The following is a 27,811-nucleotide window of genomic DNA, read 5'->3' as shown; positions in this document are numbered from 1 at the left end:
ACGTATTTTCACTCATAATTGGTTCTCTTCACATTTACAATACGTTGGATACGTTCAACATATACGTTTTGAACGTCCATTCCGTTCAAATGACGATTTTAACGTTCAATACGTTGAATCTACGATTCAAATTTCGACGGGATGACGAAATTATAATAATATAAAGCGAATATGAAAAAAATCATCAAACAGCTGAAATAGAACGAAAAGTTTCATTAATTGCAATTAAACGACTCTGAGTTATCTAGCAATTCGCATTCATTGACTGTCAATTCTTACAAAAATTAAAAAAAAAATTTGACTCAATCAATGTATTTTTTGGCAAGTTACAGTGTTTTTAGGGTTTCATATATGACGGACAGAAAAATTTTTGCAACTATTTTGATGCATTCTTCCGTTTCTATTGCACTGAATAATTTTTTGAAAAATATGGAATTAATCTTTGTTAAATGATTTTGACAATGGTGTGCAAAATATTTTATTTCCGAGCACTAACAATGCTGTAATAATAAAGATAGTGTTTGAAATGAGACGAAAAAAATTTTTCGATTGTAAAATACTCTCTGATGCTTCGCATCATAAGTTGTGCAAAATTTATTTTACATTTTTGTGTTTTGTTTCAGGTGAGTGTCACAATCACTGGGTTTACTTATCCAGAAACAGAAATAAACGAATCAACTATTTGTGAGTCGAAACAAAAGATTGTCTTTAATTTACACTAATTGATTTAAACGATTAATAAGCTAAAATTCATCATAAGTTTTTACATAAAAAAACTTTAAGGAATAGTTTGGAGAACTAAAATTTCAAAAATATGATTTGCGTAAAGTCGCAATAGCAGAGAACCCACCCTCTTGAATTTGTTTATTGCTAACAAATTTAACGTATAAGGCATATCCTTTAGACCGAATCACTTCTGGGCTACTAGAATTGCAATATCTCCCAATGAGCGGTGAATAATAAGCGTCACCATTTCGAATCTCGACGTAATCATTTCTACAGTTTTCAGATGTCTCAAGTTGAAAATAATCAAATTTTAAAATGATTCGTTTGTGATAAGGCGCATTTAGATACCAAACACACCATTTGTTAGCGGTATACTCATACGGAAAGCCTGGAGATTCGAAATAATATTCCTTTCCCTCTTCTTCGAGTTCTATTTGACCTCCACAATCTTTCCTGAAGTTTCCATTGAAGCCAAAGTATTCACTGTTAAAAGTATTTGTGTGTAACGTAATGATCAATTGGCTTGTTTCCAAACCTACTTCCTCCCAACCGCCTTCTCCACACAAATTCGCTGCAAAGATAAATTTTGTATAAAAATAAACAAAAAAACTTTCAAAATATAATTTCAAAAATTTCTAACCATGCAGAGAATCCCTTTTAGATTCATCGATAACTCGCAAATAATTAGTCCGACAGCCTTCGGTTTTAGGAATGCTCCAATTTGAAATATGAATAATAACTTGTTCATGAGTTGACCCTATAATTCTCCATTCACAATGTTTTGTTGAGCTGGATAAAGTATTTACATCATTGGTTACATTTAATGTTCCATGATCACCCTCAAGTAATTTTCTGCAATCTTAAACAATACAAAAATTTAAAAAATTTGAAAAATCCAAAAGTCCACCATGCTAATTCGGACATCATAGCCACTCCAGCTAGAATAGTGTCTTAGGACCTCGAAACGTTAAGATCTGATAAAAACTCGATTTGTGACAGACGGGATGAAAACAAACTTACTGATTTTTCAAAAATCAGTGATTTTCTTAGCGAGAAATTACAAATTAAACTCATTTCGATTTTTTTTTTTTCAAATTATTGGTGTTTCTAAAGTTTTAAACCACATGATTGATAATAAATATCTTATGTAAGCTATTTCAGTTTTTTTTTCTTTAATTTTATTGCATTGATTAATTTTTTTTTGATAAAAGTTTGACGTAAATTTTGATCAATCTATTGTATAATCAGATACCATTAAATTTACATTTTAGTGAAGTAATTTTGTGAGTCCTTTTTGTTCTAGCCAATTTTAACCTTCGAGTAAAACTAAATGTTTAAATAATAAAGATTTGAACTTGCCAGAACAATTGTAGAGCCGATTTACACCACTAATATCAATTTCACTCAATTGTCCTGTTCTACCAATTTGTGTGATTTGAATACCTTCAGCTTTTAAAGGAATTATAGTCTCTTTAGATTGGTCACGGGCAAATGCATTCGTATTATAATGCATGATTGAATTGTAATCATATGTCTGATTAAGCGTAATCGCATCTCCAGATGATAATTTCTCAAAATTATATCCAATGCCTATAAAAAATCCACATTACCAATTTTTTACGGTCAAAAGTGAGAAAAAATGAAAACCATACCGTTTTCAGTTTTTATATTGTCCATATTGATCTCAACATAGTCATCACGATCCGGACGCTTGTGTTCATGATGTAATCCGATTATGTGTCCCAATTCGTGCAGAATAATTCCTTTAGTTAAACAATTTTCGTCCAAGTATACATGATTTCTACCGGCATGACTTCTGCCGACGCCATTGGTATAACACCTTCCGTGAGCAAGTTAACAAAATAGTTGCAATTATTAAACGAATAAGTTGATGTAATTCAATAAATCATTCTACTTACTCAGCATCTGATTTGGTGAAGTATACATAGTCTGGATGAATCCTAAAATTTTGACTGTCCATAAATTTAACACAAGTTGCTCTTTCCCATTCTCGCATCGCCTGTTTTATAAGTCTACGTACAAAACCGTCGAATGAACTAGTATCTATGACGTAAGGAATACGACCCTCGGGCCACAAATAATACCATTCTTTAATGCCTAGAGATCTTTTAGGACGACTTATGCTCAATGCAGCTACAGATTCATCTTGCAGATTTAGAATAATTGAGATCAAAAATAATTTCAAGAAAATCGAGACCAAATTCAACATTGTTGTATTGAAAAAGAAAAACAAACTATTGTCCGCCTATAAAAAAATTTTATTGTTACCAATAATTTTATTTTTCTATGTTATTGTAGTTGGGTGTACTTTCAACATAATACAGTATCATTTAGATAAAAGAAGCATTAAAATTTCGTAGGAATGTGAGTCCATTAAAAAAATATTTAATTGACAATCACTAGTAATTAATAGCTTAAAATTGTTTCTTTTTTCTTAGATAAAAGTGCCTAATGAAAAAATTCCGACAACAAACGTTTGACTTTTAAATCTAGGCTTCATAATTTATCTTCATTGTCTTAATTATCTAGAATATTCCTCAGTCCTTCAAGCTCCAAATTATATGAAAAATTAATTTCTCGCGGATATATATTAAAAATTCTATTGAATATTTCCTTCAAGTGGGTACTCGATGTAATTTTTTCATTACAGAAGTTAAATATCATACACGGAGAAAAAAGTATTGCTATTATCACGATACAGCATAATGATGATCACGATTCTTGAATGACTATACTTTAGATGCGCATGTGCCCAATTTAGTGGATCGTGATAATCACGATCCACGCATGGATTTAGAAATTGAAAGTCTACATATATATGTATACGATATAACCGGCTTTGTTTCTACTCTAACTCTCTCAATTTTTAACGGATCTTCATTAAACTTAGGGTCCATATTCTACGGATAATTACCGAGGTTAAGTTCGAGGAGGAGCTGAATCGGTCGGTTATTTTAGAAATACGAGCCGATTCAAAATTTCAAAAAATTTTGAAAAATTCAACTTTTTTTGGTTTTCCTTGCAATAACTTTTGAATGCAATAACTTCATATTTTTAATAAAAGCTTATTTAATAACCTTCAATTTCCATGCTAATTTATTTCCCTCAATCAAGTCGATCACGAATGAGAACAGATTAAAAGTTTCAAAAATCGCGAAAAAATTCAACTTTTTTTTTGTTTTTTTGCAATAACTTTTGAATGCGATAACTACGTTTTTTTTTCGTAAATTGCATCTTAAAGCTTATGAAATAAGCTTCAATTCACATGCTTCATTATCTTCCTTAATTAATTGTGTCAGAAATGACAGCAAATTAAAATTTTTTTTTTACATTTAACCCAGTCCAAAGCGACAATACAATTTTTTTTCTTGTGTAATTTTTCTACAGTTTCATTTTACTCCTATTTTTCTAGACATAGTTACGTCTGGAAAAATAACAGGCTCACACACTTGAATCAATTGAATTAAGTCTCTTACATTCAGCGCAATTGGCTTAACTGATAAGATAACCGGGACCACCATAATCAGTAAATATAAAAGATGTCTTATAATGTTTACCCATGCGTTCTGACTAAATAAATTAGATGCATAATTATTATTATTATTAAATGATGGTGAGTAAACATTATAAAACACAGAATATTGAATAAAAGTTGTTATTTGTCATAATAACATTTGTGATGTTGATTGAATTAAAATAATTAAATATTTCAGGTAACGTTGAACTTTTAAAACTGAAAACTGTTGAATTTATCCTCGCCCTCGATACTCTCGGAAACCAATTTTCTTTCTTTCCTTTCATCATATCTTTTTTCTCGCTCAGTCTCTATCAGTCATTACGCGGTTAAAGCTCCATTTGATCTTTCTCGAAGTAATTGTTTCAATTCATTTTAATGTTCAATTTGAAATATGTGCTTCAATATAGCTTTATCATTTATTAAGAAATATTAAGAAATTATTGATCATAGTTGCTATCAAAAATTGAAATAAAGATTCGATCATTATTGACTATACTCTCATCATGATAACTATTTTTATTTATCAGTATCGTAATCATCATGATTATTAATATCGAAATCATCATAAATCATAATAATCATAATTGTGGTCATGGGAATAATCATGATTGTGTGCAATTATCAATATCATTCTAAAAGATTTTAGATTTATTTTTAAACACAATTTTTTACGTCTAAATTAATAATCTATACTAACGTCATATTGTTAAGCACCAAATATCGTCAACTTAATAAATCATTTATTCAAATTGAGTTGCATGGTATTATTTAATTAAAATATTTATTGAGTTTTTTTAAGTAATTTTCAATCATGTTTTACTATCCATCTTTGTTTGTGACCAATAAATATTATCTTGTAAAAAAAAAAAAAAAAAAATGATCAATATCATCGTGAAAATGGTCATAATTATCAATTCCGTAATCATCTCTACGATAATTATCATATTCGTGATTAAAAATCTTAACACAATCATTAGGGTGTGCCCCACATGCGATTTATAATAGATTTCTTTGATTTTAAATGTCCTCTAGTTCCGATTAAGATGTCAACAAATCATCAGTACTGTATAATGTAATTAAAAAACTAGTTCAAGAAGTCATAAGGTCAATGGTACCTACAACTTGTTCGACTTCGATCCATCTGACTAAAAAATTTACTAATTTAACAAAATTGTACGTGCATAGTATACATCGCAAATTATACTGGAAACTCACAGATCATTAAACTCTAATCTTTAGTTCTTCATATATGTTTTTTCTCCGAGGATTTTCTGGGAAATATAGGCCAATGTTACACTGAGTGTAGGTTATTGATTTACTTTTTTACTGAAGACCGCACCGCCTAGAGGTCAATAACAGGGTCGGTAAAATAACGAAACGATATGACCCCAGTAATCCTCATTAATTATAAATCAGGAAAAAACACAGCGTAAAAGAAATGACACTAATGACCAGTCAGATTAAGATAAGAACAAATTTGTAGAGGTCACTTTATTGAAATTTATTGCCGTAGAATATGACAATTATGTCAGGCAAACTTTTTCTTTTCTTGTTTTAGTTTAATTGTCTTGAGTAGAAGATAAGTTTCTTATATTAATTTAAAATGTCTCAAAGCACAAATGAAATTTTTAACTGAATTTTTTCAATTTACCGCAATAAAAATCCATTATTTAAAAAAAAAATCTTTAAGTTATTGGTTTCACCCTAGTTTTCGAAAATTAATGTAAGCTCCTTATAACATAAGTATTCTGAATGGTTTAGTCAATAGAAACGTGGTTGGCGGTGTTGGAAAAAGCTTTGGTGCTACTAGATTATCAGTGAGCATAAATCAATTCGGTTCGGTTGATTGCGAGAAATCTCAAGAATATAATTTTCAAATAAAAAGGTTTTTTGGGAAGAACTTCGAAATTTCTGTCCGAATCACTCATTATAAAAAAGAATTATCTCTTTGTGCTCAGAAAACTGCGTTGGTTGTCGCAAGCCGCATCTAAATCGGTCAAATCGTTCGAAATAGATATTTATGTCACAAGGCCGTAAAGTAGCGATTTTTTGACAGCGACGATATTTCGATATGAGCTTAAGGTTTGCGGCGGGAAGGTTTAAAACGCGCGCAATTTTAACGTCCGAGGCGTAGTCGAGGACGGAAATTTACGCTCGATTTTGAACATTTGCGTCAAAATCATTAAAGCGAATATCGAAAAAAAGTCGCTGTCAAAATCGCCACTTAACGGCCGAATGACATACAATATTTTTCGTTATTATCGCTCCATAAGTTTAACTTTCGAGGAATAGGAGGCAAACAATGACATATTTAAATTTTATGAAGTTTCACAAAGGCAAAAAAACTTAATCTTATATTAATTATCTTTTTATTAATATTTGTTTATGTCGTGGTTGTTATTTTATTAACATTAGGTCCACTTCATAATAAACTGCCAGCAGAGAAATAATTAGCGTCTCTCAATAGTAATTGTTTAAAATTTACTCACAATTATTGGTACACTAGAATGTGACTTTTTTTTTACAATGTCTCTCAATTTCGTCTGGGTGTACTCGAAAAGTTTGTAAAAAAAAAAAAGGGGGTAAAACTTCACGGCCTAGGCCGTGAAAAAAAGACGGTACGGTAGAGTTTCTAGAAAAGAGTCCCTTTACGGACGCCATCCAGCGCTCAAAAGTTGAACTTTTGGAGCGATTATAACAAAAACGTTTTTAATTTCAACTTATTCCAAAAAATTGTTTCTTAACAAAACATAAGAATTTCAAGTTGGGTCGTTTGAGTAGTAATGAATAATTTTTTTGTGCTTGAAAAATTTCGTTGGCTGCTGCAAGCCTCATTGAAAAAGATTGCTTCTATCAAAAGATATCGCAATTTAAAATTTTCAAAAAAGTATTTAGCTACAACCACTAAATTGACGTGCTTAAAGAGCTCAAAACTCTGGAATAAACAATTTACCCAGCGTTTTGAACTCGTACATAACGGGAAGTTCCAGGTAAGACCTGTAGGATAAACAGTTTTCCCGATTTTTTGTTATAATACGTAAATTCTTTATCAGTGGATCAATTAAAAATTTCTTTTCACAACTGCACAATCGAAGCCTAAAATTTTGTCAATTCGCGAAGTCTACACAGAAAAAAAAATTTTTCTTGAACTAAGAAAATTGTAAGGAAGACCGGAATTATTTTGGAGCAAGAAGAAATTTTCTTGGCTTAAAAAAATTTGACTTCGTTCAAGAAATTTTAACTTCATTCGAGAATTTTTCAATCTTTCTTAAAATTTTCTTGATTTAAAAAAATTTACGCTTGACTCAAGACTTTCTTTCTTTTTTGTATTAACTTTGAATTTTAATTGCAATAATATTAAAAATTACAATTAGAATGATAGTAAAAATTTGAGTTACTACTATTTTTATTTCCGGATGTTAGACTTGTAGTGTTTGTGTCTTGACGGAAATAGCGTGGTAATATTTTAAAATGAACGAGAAGATTGAACACGGAGATGAACAAGGAAAAAAATATAACTTAACTTTCTACAAAGAATTGTGGTTATACAATCCCCTTGGGGTTTTTAGATAGATGATCAAAAAACGACTTTTTCGGTGTTATTCACTGGAGACATAAAAACTGTCGTTTTTAGTTATTTTTACACTGATTTCACTTCTATTTAATGACTTTACATCCTTTTTATTCCCTTTTTATTTTATCACTTTTATTACTCTATGTTTCATTTAAAACTTACTTTTATTTTCACATCGCTGGATAAATACTCGACAATTTTATATCTCTTCATAATTGATGCAACAGTAATTTACCTCGAGTCTTTTTTTTTTTTTTACATTTTAAGTTACATGGTTGAAAATTGCTTCTGAACTAAATGTACTTATTTCTTATTGAATACTTTTTAAACCCGCACGCTGCAACACAAAATTAAAGAATCAATTTGTTATATATTATCAAATCTTTTGAGACATCAAACACATTTTTTTTTCGATCCTCGTAAAAAAGTTTCATGACATATAAAAGGATATATATTAGAATAAAGAATTATCCATCATTATTGTTCAATCTTCAATTTTTCCATAAATTTGTACGTCAATAGATATGTTAAATAAAATGAAAAATTTACTTACCAGTTAATTACATCAAAATCAAAGTCAGATAAGCTCCTTAGGCGAGTAAAAAAATTATTTTTATTTTATAACTTAAAACTCTAAACTAAACTCTTTTCTAATGAGAAGATTCAAGAACCATGCGTCACCTGTCGGTCTTTTTCAACACTAACTGTGGCCCTCAAATTATGTGTGGGCACATAAGACCGTATCAGGCCCATTATTACCATCTTAAGTTATGTGAGAACATATCAAAAGATATATATACCGATATGGCAAATGTTTATATCAAGGCATATTTGAGTACACCAGAAAATATCAATAATTATTTGTGGACACATGGAACCATATCAGAAAATGTTTTCACGGGCCTTGAAACAACTTTAAGGCAAAAATATCCTTCAAATAACGATATTTCTTAGATTTCTTTTAAATTCGCGTTAAAATTTTCTATTAAAGCTATGATGAATCGACTTTATCCTCGCTATTCCATAACACACTGCTTCCGTAACTAAAATTTAGACAGTAAATATTTGGACGTTTATTTATCATTATTTTATGCATAGCAACCTAAATTTCGAGTAAAAATATCGAGGAATTTTGGAGCTTTAGATAAGAATAAAATCAATGCACAGTGTAAGACCTACTTAAAAAATAATAACAACAATCATTATAATGATAATAATCGTAATAAACCAAAAATGTAGTAAGAAACCGATGAAATGGGAATAGTCGGGTTTTACTTGGTAGATTCCAGACTGACACGTTATTGGGAAACGGACAGAAAAATCGATGCCCGCACGCCGTTAGACTCAGCCACACCCGTGAAATGAAAATAAAAGAAAAAAAAAAGGTATGACGGAGGAGAAACCGAAGAAACGAAACGCCGATTTTTCAGTAGTCTTTTTCATCTTGTCTAAAAATTCCGTTTTCCTTTGTTTGTTTTTTCCTTTCACACTTCTTCCTCATATTCACCTTCTTCCACCCACTCTTTCTCACTTTCTCGGCTTCTTTACCTGAATTTAAACCGTTGAAAAAAATTCCCATCCCCGTAAAGTCACTTGGATGTGAAAATTCCACCAGACTAAACTTGACTTTATATTCTCTATCACATCAACAGTGATTACTGCATTGGAACAAATTTTATCCATCACTGTTTCTCCTAACTTCAATATAAATTTATCGCTTTTTTTTTCTTTTTTTTACCTCCATATGCGCCAAAAAAAAATAAAGATCAAATAATTGACTTAAAAAAAAGACGATGATAATAAAAAAATGAAGAAAAAAAACAGTGATAAATTATTATACGCGATTATATTGAACTGAAAAGTTTTTTATCAAAGCGCTTCATGTTATATCAGAAATTTCCGCACTTTTGACTTTTACACACACTCTCACATATAACAACTTTTTTGCCTGAAAGCTAAGATGAAAGAGCATATAAATACATATCCCGATTATGTACATAGTGCCAAATAGAGTTGTGGTGTTATAAAGTCATGTAATGATATACAGCCGACGTATGACTGTAATGCTGCTTTTAGAGTGTTTCATCTTTTGTTCAAATGTTATATTCACCGTATGTACGCGCACACAGCCGAAATTGTACGAAATACACGATTACTATTTTTCTAAAAGCTTCCAAGTAATTCACCTAAAACTTAGGAGTGCATTCATACTTTTTTCATGCTTTCAAAAATTTAGCTATTCAAAAAAAACCGCTCGTTTGGCATTGAGTGTTTCCCGTTCTCTCCCTTTCTATCTCTTTCTTTTTCTATCTTTGTAAGGTGATAAATGTAAAAAGTTTAATAAATTCAAATATGGATGCCTTGAGCACTTGTTTTATGATTGAAATAAGTAAATAGATAAAAATATATGATTAAGGTTTTTTACTGCAAAGCTTACATCATTTAAATTTCTAAGTTTCTGTGTAAACTAATGTAAAAAAAAAATTAACTTGATATATATAAAATATTCGAGTGTATTTAATTAAAAGCCGTCATTAAAAAATTAGATCTAGACTGGCTACATAAATCTGCTTACGCAAAGAGTTTCTCTCTAAAAATTGCCATTAAATTCACTGTAATCATATCACATAATACGGCTTTTAATTTATTATTATCATTAAAATAAAAATTACGGAAAAATTCACTTATTTTAGGGCAAACTACACGGCGAAAAAAACATAGGGATTTTTCCTATTTTTGCATAGGAAAAATTCTTATGCTGACATAGGAATTTTTACAATGGTAACATGGGAATTTTTTTTTATTAACATGATGGAAATATCCATGTGACATAGGAAAAATTCATTTATGACATGAAAAAAATTTTTTTTTTCAATTGAAAAAAAATCGAAATCGAAAAAACACCGTTCTTAAATTTTCAAGATATTTGTAGAAAATGTCAAAGTTTCATATAAAAGAAAGAAAAAAGAAATTCAAAATATTTATCATCAAGAAATTCGGAGTTTTTTCGGAAAATCTAAAAAATATCGATGAAGATAGGTTCGAATAATTTTTTTCTATTTTTTTTCGAAAAAGTACATTTAATAAAAAAAAATTTTGAAAAAAAAAACGTCCCGATAAGTTGATTTTCGAAAAATTTATGGCAATTTAAGCCACACCGTCCATAATCTGCTAGATTTTCAATTTTTTTAAAATGTAAAGTAAAATTTGAAAAAAATTTCCTTGAATTTTTTTATCACAAACCGACCGTATATCACTGTTTTACTTTTAAATTATCTGAAATTGCTCGAATGAGAAAATTGTTATGTAAATTTGTAATTATTAAATGAAGTTACATAAAATTTAGTGATAAATGAATTTTTCCTATGTCACATGGATATTTCTATCATGTTAACATTAGAAAAATTCCTATGTTGACATTGGAAAAATAGGAAAAATCCCCATGTTTTTTTTGCCGTGTAGACAAAATTTATGGAAAATCTCAAAAACGGTAAGACCACGATAAAATTAACGATAGTATTACTAAAGTAATACAATTTTGTAATAGTACAAATTTCTGTAGTAGCAATCTGCAAGTAGTTATCTAATAGATGGCTTCAATAGCAATACTTTTTTTCTGTGCAGTATCAAAAGAAACGGAAATGCAGTATGAAAAATGTTTAAACTTCAGCGTGTACGTACACTTTTAATATGAAATATTAAAACCGGAAAAGCCAAGTTTGATTAGGTATCTTGCGAGTGACGTCCCTTTTCAGTGAAATATTTAAAGTCACTCAGACTCATTTTTTTTTCTTTGGCAGGGAGTATAAATTCAATACCACTGGTACCGAATGGTAATTTAAAATTTTATCCGTAATATTAATAATCATAATTATAATTTTCCATTAACATGCACAGAATAAGCTAAGAGAGGGTGGGGCATAACGGCCGACTTAAGTTAGTTATTTCTTTTTGTGATTTTTGACCATTACATTTGTTTATTTTTCGTCTATTTCGAATAAATCAGTCGAAATTTTGCAGAAAATCAAAAAAAAAAATTTTTTTTTCTGGAGCATGACGGCCCACTCCCTAAAAAAAAGCATATAAAAAAATTTTTTTTTATTGAAGTCATTACCATCAAAATCTGGAGATTCTCCTCCCAGAAAAAGTTGCCGAGGACAAACCACGATTTTTACGAGTCTTAAGTATCACCAAGAACTCAAAGAAAAAAAAAATCAAAATGAAGCAAAAAAAAAAAGGACCTCAATGGTAATAAATTAGTTTTGTTATTGCAAATAAATCACTTTGTAACAGCAACAAAATCATTTTGTGATAGCAAGAAAATTTTGTTAGAGCAACAAATTAATTTTGTGATTTAAAAAACTAGTTTGTTAGTACAACTTGAAACATTTTGTTAATGCAACTAATGGATTTGTTGCTATAACTATTACTCATTTTTTATCACGGTATATTATTCAGTTATCCCTTTTTTTCTTATTTCAAAAAAATCGTTTTAATGCGTGTATAATTATAAACTTCTAGTATTCAACAGTACTATTAATAGATTACGAATCGACATATCATTTCAATAGTCTTCCAAGTACTTTCCTCTTTAATTTCATTTCGTAATTGATTACATCACAAGTATCCTCTATAAGTTATCGATTAACCACCGGTATGTGTTTGTGCCAACATATTATCCATACATATAACACTGTGCATTTGAAGTAATGAGTTTCTCAGTTAAACCATAGGCGATTGCAATTATAAACATACACAGTTGATATTTAATGTTTTATTCATAACACAACATATATATAAACTAATAAAATAATTAACTTATTGGTATCTGGATTAACGTTTGTTACATTAATTCGATTTCAATATATTTGTTTGTTCTCACTACAATTATCACTACTCATTGAGGATCACTGATTACTCATTACTCATTACTCTGTACTGTAGTATTTGGAATGAATTCATTGTTAATTGAGAGTTATTAGATTTTGCTGCGCAGTGGTACTCTAGGGCAGTGATCGATTTGTATAAATGATACTTGTCATTTGTCACATTCCTATTTCAAATCGGGATTATAATCTTCTTTCATTGAATTGTTTTCGTATGTAATGATGAAAAAATTATTTTCTAATTTTTATCTAAAGTCATGTACGTCAATAAACATGTCGTATGGAATCGAAATTGGATTAGTAATTTATTGAACTAATTACAAACTTCAAATCAGCTCCTTAGAAGAGTCAAAATTAAAAAAAAAATTTTTTTTAATTTTTTTTTTTTTTTTTTTAGTTTATTTAACATCTAATAATAATACATTGTAGGTTCTTATAGAAGTAAAAAAGTGGATAATGAAAGATATCAGACACAGTACGGTTACAAGCTCATGTGTTTTTTTTTTGGTCTATTTTTTCCAGGATTCATTTTTCCGAGGATTTACAACAGAATTTTCTAAAATGTATTTTAAAGTTTCACCTAAGCTTTTATTAACATTATAATTTACATCTGATAATTTTTCAAATTATTCAACAGCTTTTAAAATTTTTTAAAATGAAGATATATATATTGTTTCCATGTTTATCTTTGAACAACTACTGGATAACACATCGTAGCTTAATTCCGTAAAATTCTTGTCACATTTTATGAAACAAGCTACAGTTAACCCTATTACATCAATAATTCCACTTGAGTTTATATTTTTCATCCAGCACTCTAAAGGCCGCTCTAAAAATTTCTCAAGGTCAAATAAATTTTTATATTATCATTTTTTCTATCCGTTATCTTTATCTAAAACTTCATTCAATATTACATTTTAATAGTAGATAAAAATCAAATTAAAAAGCAATTATCAGTTGATTAACGATGCAAGTTTTATTGTGCATTACTTATTATTCATACAACCTTATGACTCTGCACTGGAAAATTTCTGGTTGTATTTGTAATCAGTTATATGAATGTTAAGTTTGTTCAATTAATAATTAATAATTACTAAAATCCCCTGTTTTTCTTTGTCAACATTTTCGATATAGAGTTAAATAATCTTTTTCATAAAAAAGTTTTACCGTAACAAGAATAATTCTACCGCAAAAAAAAAAATGAACCACTTTGTTAATTCTAATTTAATTTATAAATATCATAAGAATGTGTTGTATGCAGTCAGCGCTCATGCATGAGCGTAAAAAAATTGCTGACACTTAATTTATGTCAACTGTAATATTTTCTTTTATGTTCATCGGATCGTGCATAAAATGTAAAAATAAGTTAAATTTAATTTCCTTTTTAAAAAAAAATAAACACAAAAAATTTAACGTCAAGAATTTCATCAACTTTGGATATTTGTGTGAATATATTAAAATTATCTGCACAGAAATTTCAAAATAAGTTCTACTAAAGATATGTTTAAAGTTAAACTTTTTTTCAACTTTGACACTAAAAAAAAGCAATAAAAAAAGTAGTTGAAACATTAATCCTCTCGTAGTATCGAAAAAATTTGCAAGAAACGAATGTACTTGAAACTCACTTTACATGAGTTACTTTTTATGTTATTTTATTCATTATCTTTTTATATTTATTTTTTTTCGCAGCCGCTAAATATTTTATAGCATGCTGACGGAAGTGCACCATGAAGATGCTTGGAGAGATTATTTTCTTATTCTTCAAGACATTATTTCGAGTTATATATAATAAGTTCCTTACGATCTCCAAGTGCCGAGTCATAACTCTAAGTTTTTCCTTTGTCTCATAAAAATAATAATAAACTATATATCAGAGCGAAGTTTTTAAAAGACCGAATTAAAATATAAAATAATAACTACGAATAAATAGTAAATAAGGAAAAAAATTAAGAGTAAGTAACAATACCCTTAAAAGTAAATTTAATATTCGCAGCAGAAGTTTTCATCAAAGTACCTTCAACTATATATGTATAAAGCAGGGTGGACGTGTTTTTCTCTTGCTCTGATTTTTACATATTTTGGAGTGTCTAAACATTAATCTAGACTATTAAATTTTGTACTGTCATATTTAGTAATTTTTTGTGTATTTGTGGATGTATAAATTGCTTTACGGGGTTTCTGATTAATTTATTTAATTTTCCTAAATAAATTGGAAATATTTTAAGGTTAGCCTGGAAGTGCGTTGGTTTAATTTTACAATTTCGGTGCTGTCATCTAGTGTATAGTGTTACTACTATTAACGATGTCGTGTATACTGTGTTTTGTTGAAATTACTGACAATGCATACTGCATTAAAGCAACCTGTCAACAACGTCATAAATATCACCCAACTTGTGTCAAGTTAAGATACAGCATTGAATCATCAGCAGAAGCTGTGGAATTTGTTAAAGCAGGATGTCCATTTTGTTCGGAGAAGACATCAGTGAATATGTTGGCTAACCTGGAGAAACATTTATCGAAACTAAATAAACTAGATGAGTTGGATAAATTGTCGGGTCTAGAAAAATCAGTTAATCAATTACTTACAAAGTTTGATACTTTAGAAAAAACCAGGATAAGTTAACTAAGCAGGTTCAGGATCTACAGAAAAGAGTAGGTGATCTAGAATCTAAGGATTCTAGCAGTCCAGAAATTGCAGATAAAGTTGTTCAAGCAGCTGAATTGCTAAATAACTGTCATTTTGAGCAGCATGCCCTGCAAATGGAATCGCAGACGCTGACGGATGAACTGTCTATTTCTGGTCTTGATGAAACGGTGGATGAAGATCTTAAGAAAGCTGTTCAGAAATTATTTATCCTAACAGACACTGCAGCTGATGTATCAAAAATAAAGTTTGTTCGTCGAATAGGTAAACCAATTGAGCAGAATACACGCTATGCGAAGCAGAAACAACGAGATGTACTTGTTAAATTTACAACTAAAGAAACTGCAGACCATATTGTTGGTAAGATGAAGAATATGGTTATTCCTGGTAATAGATTAATAGGAGGTGATGATGTCTCATCACAACCTATTCGTGTACATCGCAGACACCCATCAGCATTGTATAAATTCCGATAGCAGGTCCTAAAAACTTATTCTAAATTAATTCCAAAAAATGTTTGGATAGCTGGTGCAGCGGTTTACGTTAGGTTTTCGTCAGAGAAGCCACCGCTGAGATTATTACCTTCATCTGGCATGGAAGTTTTAAGAAAGAATTTGCAATAACTAGTGCCCACTCATTCATCGCCAAATTCAAATGCAAATGTATCGACTTTCTCAACATCAGTCAATCGGCAGCCACTGAATATTTGTCATGTTAACATTCGTTCGCTCAACAGTAATTTCTGTTTATTTAAAGAATTTTTCAGAACACATTCATTTGATATTATAGCTGTGAGTGAAACATGGTTAAACTTTAATATGTCGGATGCTCAGTTCAAACTTCCATCATTTACTTTATTTAGAAATGATCGTACCAACAGAACTGGTGGAGATGTCGCATTATATATTAGGAATATACTTACATCTAAATTCGTATTGAGTTCAACTTATCCTCCGAATCATCCGGAATATCTCTTCTCGGAAGTATGGCACACTAGAAGACAAAAAATCTTGATTGGAGTAGCATACAATCCTCCAACGTCGGAGTCTTTAAATCTGCTGGAGGCGGATCTAGATGATATCATGCCGCACTATAAGCATGTTATACTTATTGGTGATTTCAACATTAATATGAATTCAGCAAGCTTAAAATCGGACTGTTTAATGGAATTCTGTGGATGCTTGGGACTGCATTTACTGGATTATGGTAATACTCATCATACTGCTCACAGTGATTCATGGATTGATCATTGTTTGGTCAGTGATCGGGATTTAGTTCTAAATACTAGGTAATCTTCAGAACCATTTCTTGCGGATCATGATCTCATATCATTACAATATGATTACAATATACCATCCGCTGGTCGAAGAAGAATATGGTGCAGAAATTGGGCTCGAATTGATGAAACTAATCTTCAAAGACTCTGTTTGGATCAAGATCTCTCGGACATCGATAGTGCAGTATCTGTAGACAATATGAATGAATGTTTGCATCAACATCTGGGAGAGGTTATAGAAGCAATGGCGCCGATCAGAGAGACTGTCATTCGGGATCAACCGGCACCATGGATCAACCAGGACATCAGAACTCTTCAGCGTCGCCGTTCAAAGCTCTATAAGATCTACAGAAGATCGGGATTTGCTTTTAAAGAGTATGCTAATCTGCGAAAAGTAATTAAATGTAGAATTCTGGAAGCTAAGAAAAACTATTTTTTCTCCTCCCTAGGCCAAAAGTTCGACTTTTTTCCCGCTAATCCGGGAAAAAAGTGGCACATTTTTTCTGTAGGGAAAAAAGTTTGCGCATGCGCACTAGTATCTGCTTCAGTCACGGTCGTATACAACACCGTGGTTTTAACTATTATGTTTCTAACCCTTTTTTCCATTATTTTATATGTACTTCATGTTGTTAATCCTAGTGGTGCAATAAATTACAAGTGATTTCATAATTTTAAAAATATTAATTAAGAAAAAGTGTGTTATAAAAATGAGTTCTTCCGATAGCTCTATTTCAAATGATGATGATGACAATATGAATATTGATCAAGAGGCTCAAGCAATAACAAATGAATTAGTTGCCAAAAAATCAGCACCGGCATATCATCTTTGCTACAAAAATTTTTAGACTGGAAAACACACAAAAACATTAACGAGATATCTGAAAACGTGTTGCTCGTTTATTTCAGTGAGTTGTCAAAAACATTAAAACCATCTACGCTGTGGAGTAGATGGTCAATGTTAAAAACCGAGCTTAACCTCAATCATTCAATAGACATAAACACATTTCACAAACTGAAAACTTTCATGAAAAATATCAACAAAGGGTTTCACCCAAAAAATCCCAAGTGTTAACACTGTCTCAGATCAAAATCTTTCTCGTTGACGCTTCTGATGATATTTATTTGGCTATGAAGGTAAGTTATAAAATAATGAATATAAAAAATAGATATTTTTCTGAGTAATGTTCAAATAATGATATAAAATTCAAGATATATACAATTAAATACATGTAAATTATTTACAATTTTTTTTATATACAAATAAATATATACTAAGATTATTTTTTATTACAGGTGATACTCATTTTTGGATTTTGCGGGGCGTTAAGATCAGGTGAATATTGTAGTATCAAAACTAATGATGTTAAAGACACTGGAACTCAGTTCATTGTTACCATACGCGATACAAAAAATTATTATCCACGTTCTTTCGTCATCATGGATGAATACAGCGATAAAATTCGCCAGTACGTAGCTTTACGACCCGATAATTTGAACACTGACAGATTTTTTATACTGTACGACAAAGGAGCATGCAAACGTCAAGCGATGGGTAAAAATACAGTATCAGAAGTACCAAAAAAAATTGCTGAGTTTTTGAAGTTGCCAAATGCCTCTAGCTACACCGGACATTGCTTCAGACGTACCTCAGCAACGTTACTTGCAAATGCTGGCGCAAATCTTACAACACTTAAACAGCATGGTGGCTGGAGATCAAGTACCGTTGCTGAAGGGTACATTGAGAACTCGTTATATAATAAATCGAAAATTTTCAATCAAATTGTAAACTCAGAAAATACACGATTTACTATACAGAATTATTCTATGGACACGATAACAAGTACTTCAAAGCAAAATGAATTGAGACCTTCAACTTCTGCACAACCGACTGAATCGCTAGCTACACCAAAGTATTCGTGCAAAGAAAATATTGCACCAAAAAACAAACAAGAATCACATCAATCATTACCGGACTATCATACTGAACTACGAGCTGTAAATGACATCGTATGGGACGAAGATTTTGATAATGTCGAGTCTAATAATGATTTGTCTCCAGTACCAGGCTTAAATTTAAATTCACAAGCTGCAAATCATTCAAAAAAATTATCAGCAAGAGAAAAAACTTCTGACAATTCAGCTTCATCTACTGAATCTGAAGAAGACCTTAACATGAACTGTCCAACAGTAACTATTAAAAAGTGTAAAATTACCAATCTTACTATTAATTATACCAAATAATATTATAATAATTAAAATATTATTGCAATTACTAGTATTATTATAATTACTTATTACTATTACGCTATAAACTAAGTAAATGATATAATTGTTGATTAATATTATCACTATTGTTAATTTCACAATTAAACTTAAATAAAGTGAATTATTTCAAAATATTTTAAATTTAAAAACTGTTGTTTTGAGTGGGGGGGCTCCGCCCCCCAACCTTTCTTGAGGGGCTTCGCCCCGGACCCCTTTTCGTTTGTCTAACCTAGCTTTATTTTTCGATATTTAATTACGAACTTTTGGCCTGGTGGGAGAAAAAATAGTATGTGCACCACGGGAAAAATAGTAGTACATTTTCTCCCGCGTGTTTGCCACCCTCGCCTTCGGCTCGGGTGGCAATTTCACACGCGGGAGAAAATGTACTACTTTTTTCCCTAGGGGCACAATGTACTATTGTTCATCGTTTTAGTAACTGTAAAAATGCGAAATCTTGTTGGAATGATTTCCGGAATTTAGGATTGGTTAAAAGTACAGAGTCCAATGCTTATCATGATATTGATATAGACGAATTAAATAATTATTTTGTGTCAGTGGGGAGTTCATTTTCGGGCATTATCGATTACAATTACATTAGCAGATGTTTAATCAGATATGAGACTACTTTTGAATTTAAAAAACTTGATTGTGATGTTGTAAAGAAGGGAATCATGAGACTAACCTCCAGCTCGAATGGCCCTGATGGTTTTGATATAAAGACATACAAAATTCGAATACCTTACTTTCTAGAGTCTATTACTGATCTGTTTAATCGATCACTTTCTTCAGGATACTTCCCTTCTATCTGGAAACAATCTTATGTATTACCTATACCTAAAATTCGCACTCCAACTGAGTTTTCAGACTACAGGCCAATATCATTAACTTGTACATTATCGAAATCATTAGAAAGATGTGTTCATGATCAAATTTTGAATTATTTAACTGTTAATGGGATTATTGATGATTACCAAACTGGTTTTAGGGAAGGTCTAAATACACAGGACGCTATTCTGAGATTATGTGATGATATTAGGTTAGGCATTGAAAATACAATGATTACTATTGCTGTATTTTTTGATTTCAGTAAAGCATTTGACTCTGTTGTACATGAGGTTCTAGTATTTAAATTAAAAGCTATGGGCTTTGGAGATTTGGCTATCTTCCCCCGCCGTCCATCTTACGGCTTAAAATAAATTTTATTATTTTTACAAAGAATTTTTACATGAAAAATTATGTAAATTCCACCTATTTTGTCTGATAGTAGACTATTGAATGGATTGAGTCATATTTAAAAAATAGATTACAAGCAATACGTATTGATAACATTGGTATATCACAATGGAAAGAAATACTTAGTGGTGTTCCACAGGGCAGTGTCCTTGGACCACTACTCTACTCCATCTATGTTGTAGACTTGGGTGGTTTGCTTAAACGCTGCAAACACATGTTTTATGCGGATGATTTAGTGGCTTACTTGACATGTAAACCTTGTGATATCGATAGCTCTGTGAGAACTCTTAATGAGGAAATTTCTGTAATATTATAATGGTGTACTAAAAATGGTCTGAAACTAAACCCGAATAAGAGCAAGGCTGTGATTTTTGGATCGGCACAGAAATTGGCTGATGTTCATCGTGAAGTAATTCCGAATACTGTTGTTAATGATACTGTTATAGATTATTGTAAATCAGTTAAATATCTAGGAATTATACTTGAAGACACTTTAACGTGGTCTTTACAAATTACTGATATCTGTAAGCGTAGCATGCGAGTACTTGCTCAATTAAAAATGAATGGAGATGTTTTTCGTTGCCGATTAGAAAAAGACTAGTTACTACTCTTATTTTCCCAATTTTCGATTACTGTGCAGCTGTTTATACTGATATTACTGGTCAGCAACAGATCAGACTTCAGAGAAAATTAAATGCTTGTGTACGGTATATTGTTAAAATATCTAAGTATGAACATGTCACTCAGTATTATGCCGACCTCCGTTGGCTGACAATTGGTTCCAGACGTAAATTTTTCTTATCATGTCTTATTTATAAAGCATTGTATCTTAATCAAAAGCCTCTAATTAAGCGAGACTTAAAAATTCTTGAGCCTCGTCTACGCCGAGGCGACATTCGTCAGGACTACCTTGAGTTGCCTCTTTATCACTTTGCAAAATATGAAAAATCATTCTTGATATCTGCGATTAAAACTTGGAATCAATTGCCAGCTTGCTGTACAAGGTTGTCAACGTTTACAGAATTTCGAATAGCCTGTTATCAATACTTTTTAGAAAATAATAGATTATAATATTAAAACATTGCTATTGTGTGCGTTTTGGTGATGATTGAGTGATGCGATATATTATATTATGTTATACATATTATATTGTATTTTATACGATATAACTGCTTTATATATTATATAATTATATGTAAATTTTTGTATCAATTATGGATGGCCGCAAGGGGTTTCGACTCCATGGCCAATTAAATAAATAAATAATAATAATAATAATAATAATAATAATAATAATAACTATTCTGAAGTATTATTATTGTTTGTTTCTTTTTTTTCTTCTGATTCAAAGCTGAGATGGTGCTTTTCTCCGTCACTACTTGGAAAATCTCGGACTTTTCAACAACCGCAAGACATTTCCATGAAAATCTGACACGTACCGGGATTTAAGACTAAATAAATATTTGCTTGTCTGCTTATTTTCAAATTGAAATTTTCTTTACTTTTTTCCTTCGCAACTTTGTCTACTTCTTAAGTAATCCTCTATAATTACGGGCATTTATTTTTTCATGCTCATTTCATTTTTATTAGCCATTAAGCGGTGAATTGCGGAAGTGGAGTGATGAATTATCATAAAATAATTGAAAAACATATTTTTTATTTGCTAAAAATCTTGAGTTGCTAATTATTTGAATAAAAAAATTTCTAATTTTATAAAAAGTAATAAAATATGTTAGATGAGTTCAACAAATGACCGCTAGTTTACACACGATCACGCTTTTCATTCCCCGTTGGACCGATAATTATCGTTTTCCTATACTCATATGATATATTCACGAGTAAAATATTACGAAGTTTTTCCTCACAAAGAATTATTTTGTAATTATAAACTTCATCAATACGTGAATAAAAATGAATAGAATCTCTATTTAAAAAATTGAATAGATGATCATTGATGTTAAACTTACAGTTTCACTTCTGTTCAGACATGATTGTTAAAACTACATTTCTGAATATGGAGTACTGACATTTTAAAAACTGTCAACGTTATTATCTCAATTTTGTATTAGGAAAAAAAAATTTTTTACTATGCAAAAGAATTAAATTTAGTATGTGTAAAAATGTCAAATTTAAATAGAAAAAATTTAATTTTAACGTCAAAAAATTTAGGAAATTTATATCAGAAAAATGGCATTATATAAAAATATATAAACTTACATATTATAGAAATTTATGGTAACATTGATATATTATTAATAATGAAAATTTTGTTTCACAAATTTGAAATTTTTACTGATCCATTCCTGTAATTTCATCAGTTATATTTTCATCACCGAAAATTTGACATTTTTTTTTTTACCAAAGATATAAGATACTTGGATATGGCAAATAAATATTTATTTATGATAAATATATAATATATTTGAGCGATTTAATTGCGTAAACTAAATAGTTTGTTTATGCTAAATATATGCTTTATTCGTGGTACATAAATCATAGTTGATGGAAATAATGAATTTTTAAAATTTGTTTAATCAATTTTCCGAAATTACTAGGAACTTAAATTGCGCGCTTCGCACGCCTTGATTTTTTAGCCAATAAGGAATCAGGGACCATATTTTTGCGACCATATAATATTGTTATATTTACTTGTACCAAATCTAAACAATTGTCATAAGAAAATATTTTAAAAAACGACTCAAATATGTTGATTTATTTATGACAAATATTTCTTTTTTTCTGTGTGCCTTTTATTATTTATATTACGCCAGCAGTTAAAAAAGTCATTATCTGATTGTCGAAGTAACAATTTAAAAATTCTCTAATTACCAAATAAGTTATGTTGAAATTTTTGAGTCAGATTTATTCCCGCGCTTTAATACATTTTTCAAAAAAAAATCGTGTTGTTGAAGCTTTAACACATCAAAGTGCTTTTGATCGAGATTTTCAAGAAGAAAATAACCCTTGATGACCTAATTCATCAAAAACGATTTATTTTGTAAAGTTTAATGTGGCTCCAAGTACATTAATCTTAACATTATGGTTTCTAAATCACTATTCTAATTTTGGTACAAGAATTTTTTTTTAATTTATTATTATTATTATTATTATTATTATTATTATTATTATTATTATTATTATTATTAAATACTTTAATATTACTGTTATTACATTTCGACAGATTAAAGAATGTTTCATTCTTATAAGATTATGGGTATATTGTTTAAATAAATAATAAAATTCTTATGTTTTATTAAAATTCCTTTATTAAATTATGACTCGAAAGTAATAATAACAATGATAATAATAATAAAAGACTTATAACTTACTTAGTACTGTATACTTATTTCTGAAAAAATTATGGAAAATATCTTATATCATATAAACATCTATCACCATATAAACATTCATTCCTCGAAATAGTATTCGATACCATGGATTAATTTTGAACTCTGGCAATAAAATAATCACGCATATTTCAACAATTCTTATTAATTTTAAATTTCACATCTTTCACTCTTGAATTTCCACATATCTGTTGATTTCCTTCAACAATGAACTTCTAAACCCGTTGTTCATGATCTTCAATATTTGCGCTCTGAAACTAAATGAGCTACATTTGATGCTAAATCAAAACGCTTAATATCAATACCTCGCTCTTTTCTTCACTAAAAACAAACATTGAGTTTCTGATTAATTATTCAACTCCAGTAAAATAAAAAAAAAAAAAATAAACCCTAAAGCAACAACAAATTTCCTAACTAGAAATAGATGGAGCGTCACTTCTAGACCATTACCCTATGTTAACGCCGAGAAAGTTTTCATGTTAACATAGGCACAGTTGCTATAGACATAGGTAACTTGATTTAATACATACGCCGATCAAAATAGAGACGCTCAAAGAATAATGAGTTTATCGACACACGTTAAATCCCATCCCTCATTTGCAATCAAGCCAAAACTAAATACAAAGAAAAATAACTGTTGAACTCTCTCCGATGATTATCCTCCGGGAGCCCTTAAATTGCAAAATTACGGTCTAGTACGCAAATGACGTAAGCAGAGCCCACAAACCCATGCAATATACCGAACAAAGACGCGACAATCTCAGCAGAATGATCCTTTATCCTTTATAGCCTGCGGCGTTACCCAAGAAAGTGTTTACAAGAGCCTTGCATCTGAGATATCTTCGAAACATTGCGCCCTTTAGGTATACAGTACCATGAATCCTCGTCCACACCTCAGTTGCTGTAGCTGGTTACCCACACTCAAACCCATTACTATCACAATCACCATCACTACCAACCGCTCACCATTATCTATTCACTGTTCCTTACCTCTAATACTAGTTATACCCCTTACAAATTCTATGCACTGTGACAGAACATGGTCACCAAGCAGGATCGGGTTTCGATACGGACCACAAAACTCTCAACTGCAAATGGGATATTAATGTCCAAACGATCTTTGTGCCAGGACTGAGCAAGAACCATCGCCAAGGAACACAACCTTGCCCACCAGGGTGTGTCAAATGCCTGGTATTTACGATCTTACCTTATATTTTACTACCACACTTCCAAGAGCGCCATTCTATGGAACATCCACCTATGTTCGATGTATATTATATACATGTTATACATAGTCGGTGTACAATGAAAAATATACAAGCCTTTCATCCATTCCCGTTAAAAAAGTTTCTAATTTGGCGTGATGAGTTCATATACATGACCTAATATGGTTTGCAATGTCCGTTTATTTTTTTGATTTATTCAGATATATCCATAGCGTGATGTACATGACTCGATACGGCCAAATATGGTCATATATACTCATATATAATTATTCTACCAACTAGTGTTTGTACTCTCTGGTAGAGGGTACATGATCAAAAAATATTCTTACTATAACAGAGTTAATTTTGAGGAGTTGTTATAAAAAAAAAATCATTTTTTGACATCTAATCATGTAATAATCATGTAATGATCGATGGTTATTCTGAAACCAAAGATAGAAAAAAAAGTATATCAAACAAATGGCCTCGTTTATGTTAATTAAAGGTTGTTAATAAATAAGAACTATTGAAATTAGGTTAAGATAAAATAAGTAAATAACAAATTAACACCAATCTGATTAGGTTTTTAATTGAAAAAAATTTTTTCCTAAATGCTGTTACTAATCAGCACTGAACTCTACTATTTATAGAAGAGAGTCGCTAAAGTTGGTTTTAAGTTTTATCAACTACTAAACTAATTATTGTTTAATTTAATAAAACATATTAATTTACGTACACGTTCTTAGAAAAAATAAAAAATATAGCAATGAATAATAAATGATTTTCTCATAAATTTTTGGTCTGACCAGTTCGCGCTCTAAGATTCTTGAAAGATCTTAAAAGCTGCTTTGAATACCGTGAACCGTCAGGAAATTGGTTGATTCATTCAAAAGTTATTGAGGTTTAAAAATTCAAAAATTTGTGTTCTATGAAACTTCTATCATACTTTTGAGCTCCAAGAGCTCAAAAACGAAAGAAGTGAAATCTTGAGCATTTAGGTATAAAATTAGCGAAAAGTTGCAGAGATGATCTTAGGGTTAACCATTTTCCTAATTTGTTTGTTGGTGTACATCCATTTACCGGAATTTGATGATTGTATAAGAAAGTCAAATATTATGTTGTATTATGGGATTAAAATCAAACTTTTTTTTCAACAAAATTTGAAATTGGGAAAAAAATTTTTTACATTTTCATTTTTATTTATCAATAAATTATTCTGTCGATAACGTAACACAATATTTTCATTATATCATTCAATTCTATGGTAACTAAAATTTTGAGTGGTATATAATTAAACTCCTATAATATATAAGCATAAAAAAAGAAGAAAAGAAAATGAAAAGAAAGGGTTGATAAATTTATTGGGTGATTTTGTTGCGGGATCTCTTTTCATTGGGTAACGATCATCGATTGAGTGTAGCTCGATTTACCAATTTCCAAGTAGATAATATATCATGTTTAACAAGAAGAACAGGAGAGAGAATTTCAAACGTTAACATGTCCCATGGGTGCATATATACATTTTCTCTCGCGAATAATTTGCTCCCCTTATACTTTATGCATACTACGAATAAGTATGTGAGTATATGTGTAGAAAGAGCGAGAGAGTAGAATACATACCCCTATACATCTACATCCATTGTATTCTCTTGTATAACTTTATGTTCCACAGTCTTCATTTATTACACCTATTTTGGAGGAGTAGACTATACACTGTAAAATTCTTTGGACCCTGTATAGTGTAAATAAGTCGGTGTTAAAATTTTTGTGTGAAAATTACACCAAATATGGTGTTAAATTTAGGTGTGAATGTACATGTATACATATATAATTAACGATGAATTATATATTGATGAATTATTATTGGCTCTGTACTGGCTGATAAGACTAGATAAATTCCCGCTTAAATTTAATGAAAGTGCAGAATGAAGGGCATAAATAAATATTTTTTTTTTCAGTCCAAGGAAATCATTGGCGCTTTAATTGTTTGTAGACTTAATTTTTTAAAATTTATGTCGGCCTTGAGTGCGCTGATTAAAATAAATTCATTACCTTAGAACGAAGACTGAAGTAAACAAACAGTGATCTAAATAAATAAACATTGGAAATGAAAATTTTTCATCAGTTATTTGATTGAACTATATATAAATTATAATAATGGAAGTAAAGATAAAAAGAAAAGCGGAAACGAAAATTGACGTCTGTATATATTCATCCCCAGATAAATTTAGACTGTTAATGAGACTACGTTATGCGCGGCGATCGAAACTCGGTCAAACGTTTCTCATTTAGTATCTCATTAATCGATTCAATGTTTCGCGGACTCAGTTTATTGACTTTTCCCGTTAATTTCGCAAATTGAAATTTGTATCCAGTTTACAAAACAACACGCCAGTACTTTACTTGCGTTTGAAGTAACTGTTTCACTATTCGCGAGATAAATTATTGATTACTAATGATAATAGTAAAGATGCGGGCTGATAGAATGAGATAGAATAAAAGAAAAATATTCTCCCTCACTGATGAAAAAAAAAATTAAAAAAAAAAGCTTTCTGTCTTAACAAATCTTGTTCAAATAATTAAGCAAATAGACTGGCGTAATTTGAATTTCAAATTTTTCGCGCCTTTAATGGTTAGATTATAAAAAAGAAGCGTATGCGCTATAACTATTAATCTGCTGATAAATAATTCTTTGTGAAAAATTTTCTGATATGACTATATAAGCCCCGAACTAATCTAGTCATATATGGCTGTATCAGGCTATATATGAAAATTATAATATAATTTTAGAATACTTTATTTGTAGTGACTTTTTTTTTCGTTGATACTGTAAAAAATATTTCTAACCATGATAAAAAATTTTTTTTTAATTTGAGCCCTTAATTTTAATTTTAAATGCTTCCTCTTTTACACTGAATTTTTTTTTTCATTTAAAAAGCATGTATTTCGAGTTACTGTACTATTTCTTCAAATCATGTTTTCGACTTCTTTCTGAAAAAAAAAAAGTATTTTAATTAAAAAAATATCAGGTATTTTGATTAACACAATATAAGGTGTTTTGATAATCAAAATACCACGTATTGTGATTATCAAAATGTAAGTCCGTTCAAAACCTGT

General features: G+C 30.2%; 2 protein-coding genes across 2 annotated transcripts in view; one reads left to right on the top strand and one right to left on the bottom strand.

Moving 5' to 3' along the window:
- Octalpha2r (alpha2-adrenergic-like octopamine receptor) overlaps nt 1–27,811 on the top strand; it is a 254,646-nt gene that overhangs the window by 98,335 nt on the left and 128,500 nt on the right. The window lies entirely within an intron of this gene.
- On the bottom strand, nt 322–2,956 carry LOC141528468 (protein tolkin-like). Its single transcript, XM_074244528.1, has 5 exons — nt 2,646–2,956; nt 2,379–2,566; nt 2,086–2,316; nt 1,367–1,585; nt 322–1,297 (listed from the first exon to the last, which is right to left on the bottom strand). Exons 1-5 carry the CDS (start codon nt 2,954–2,956, stop codon nt 807–809), a joined length of 1,440 nt encoding a protein of 479 aa, XP_074100629.1. The 3' UTR covers nt 322–806.

Source organism: Cotesia typhae, unplaced genomic scaffold, assembly GCF_013202065.1.
Source record: "Cotesia typhae breed Kobodo isofemale line unplaced genomic scaffold, CoteBio_Ctyphae contig_43, whole genome shotgun sequence".
Classification (NCBI taxonomy): Eukaryota; Metazoa; Arthropoda; class Insecta; order Hymenoptera; family Braconidae; genus Cotesia; species Cotesia typhae.
Note: the sequence above shows the minus strand (reverse complement) of the source record. Positions and strands in the feature narration are given on the sequence as shown.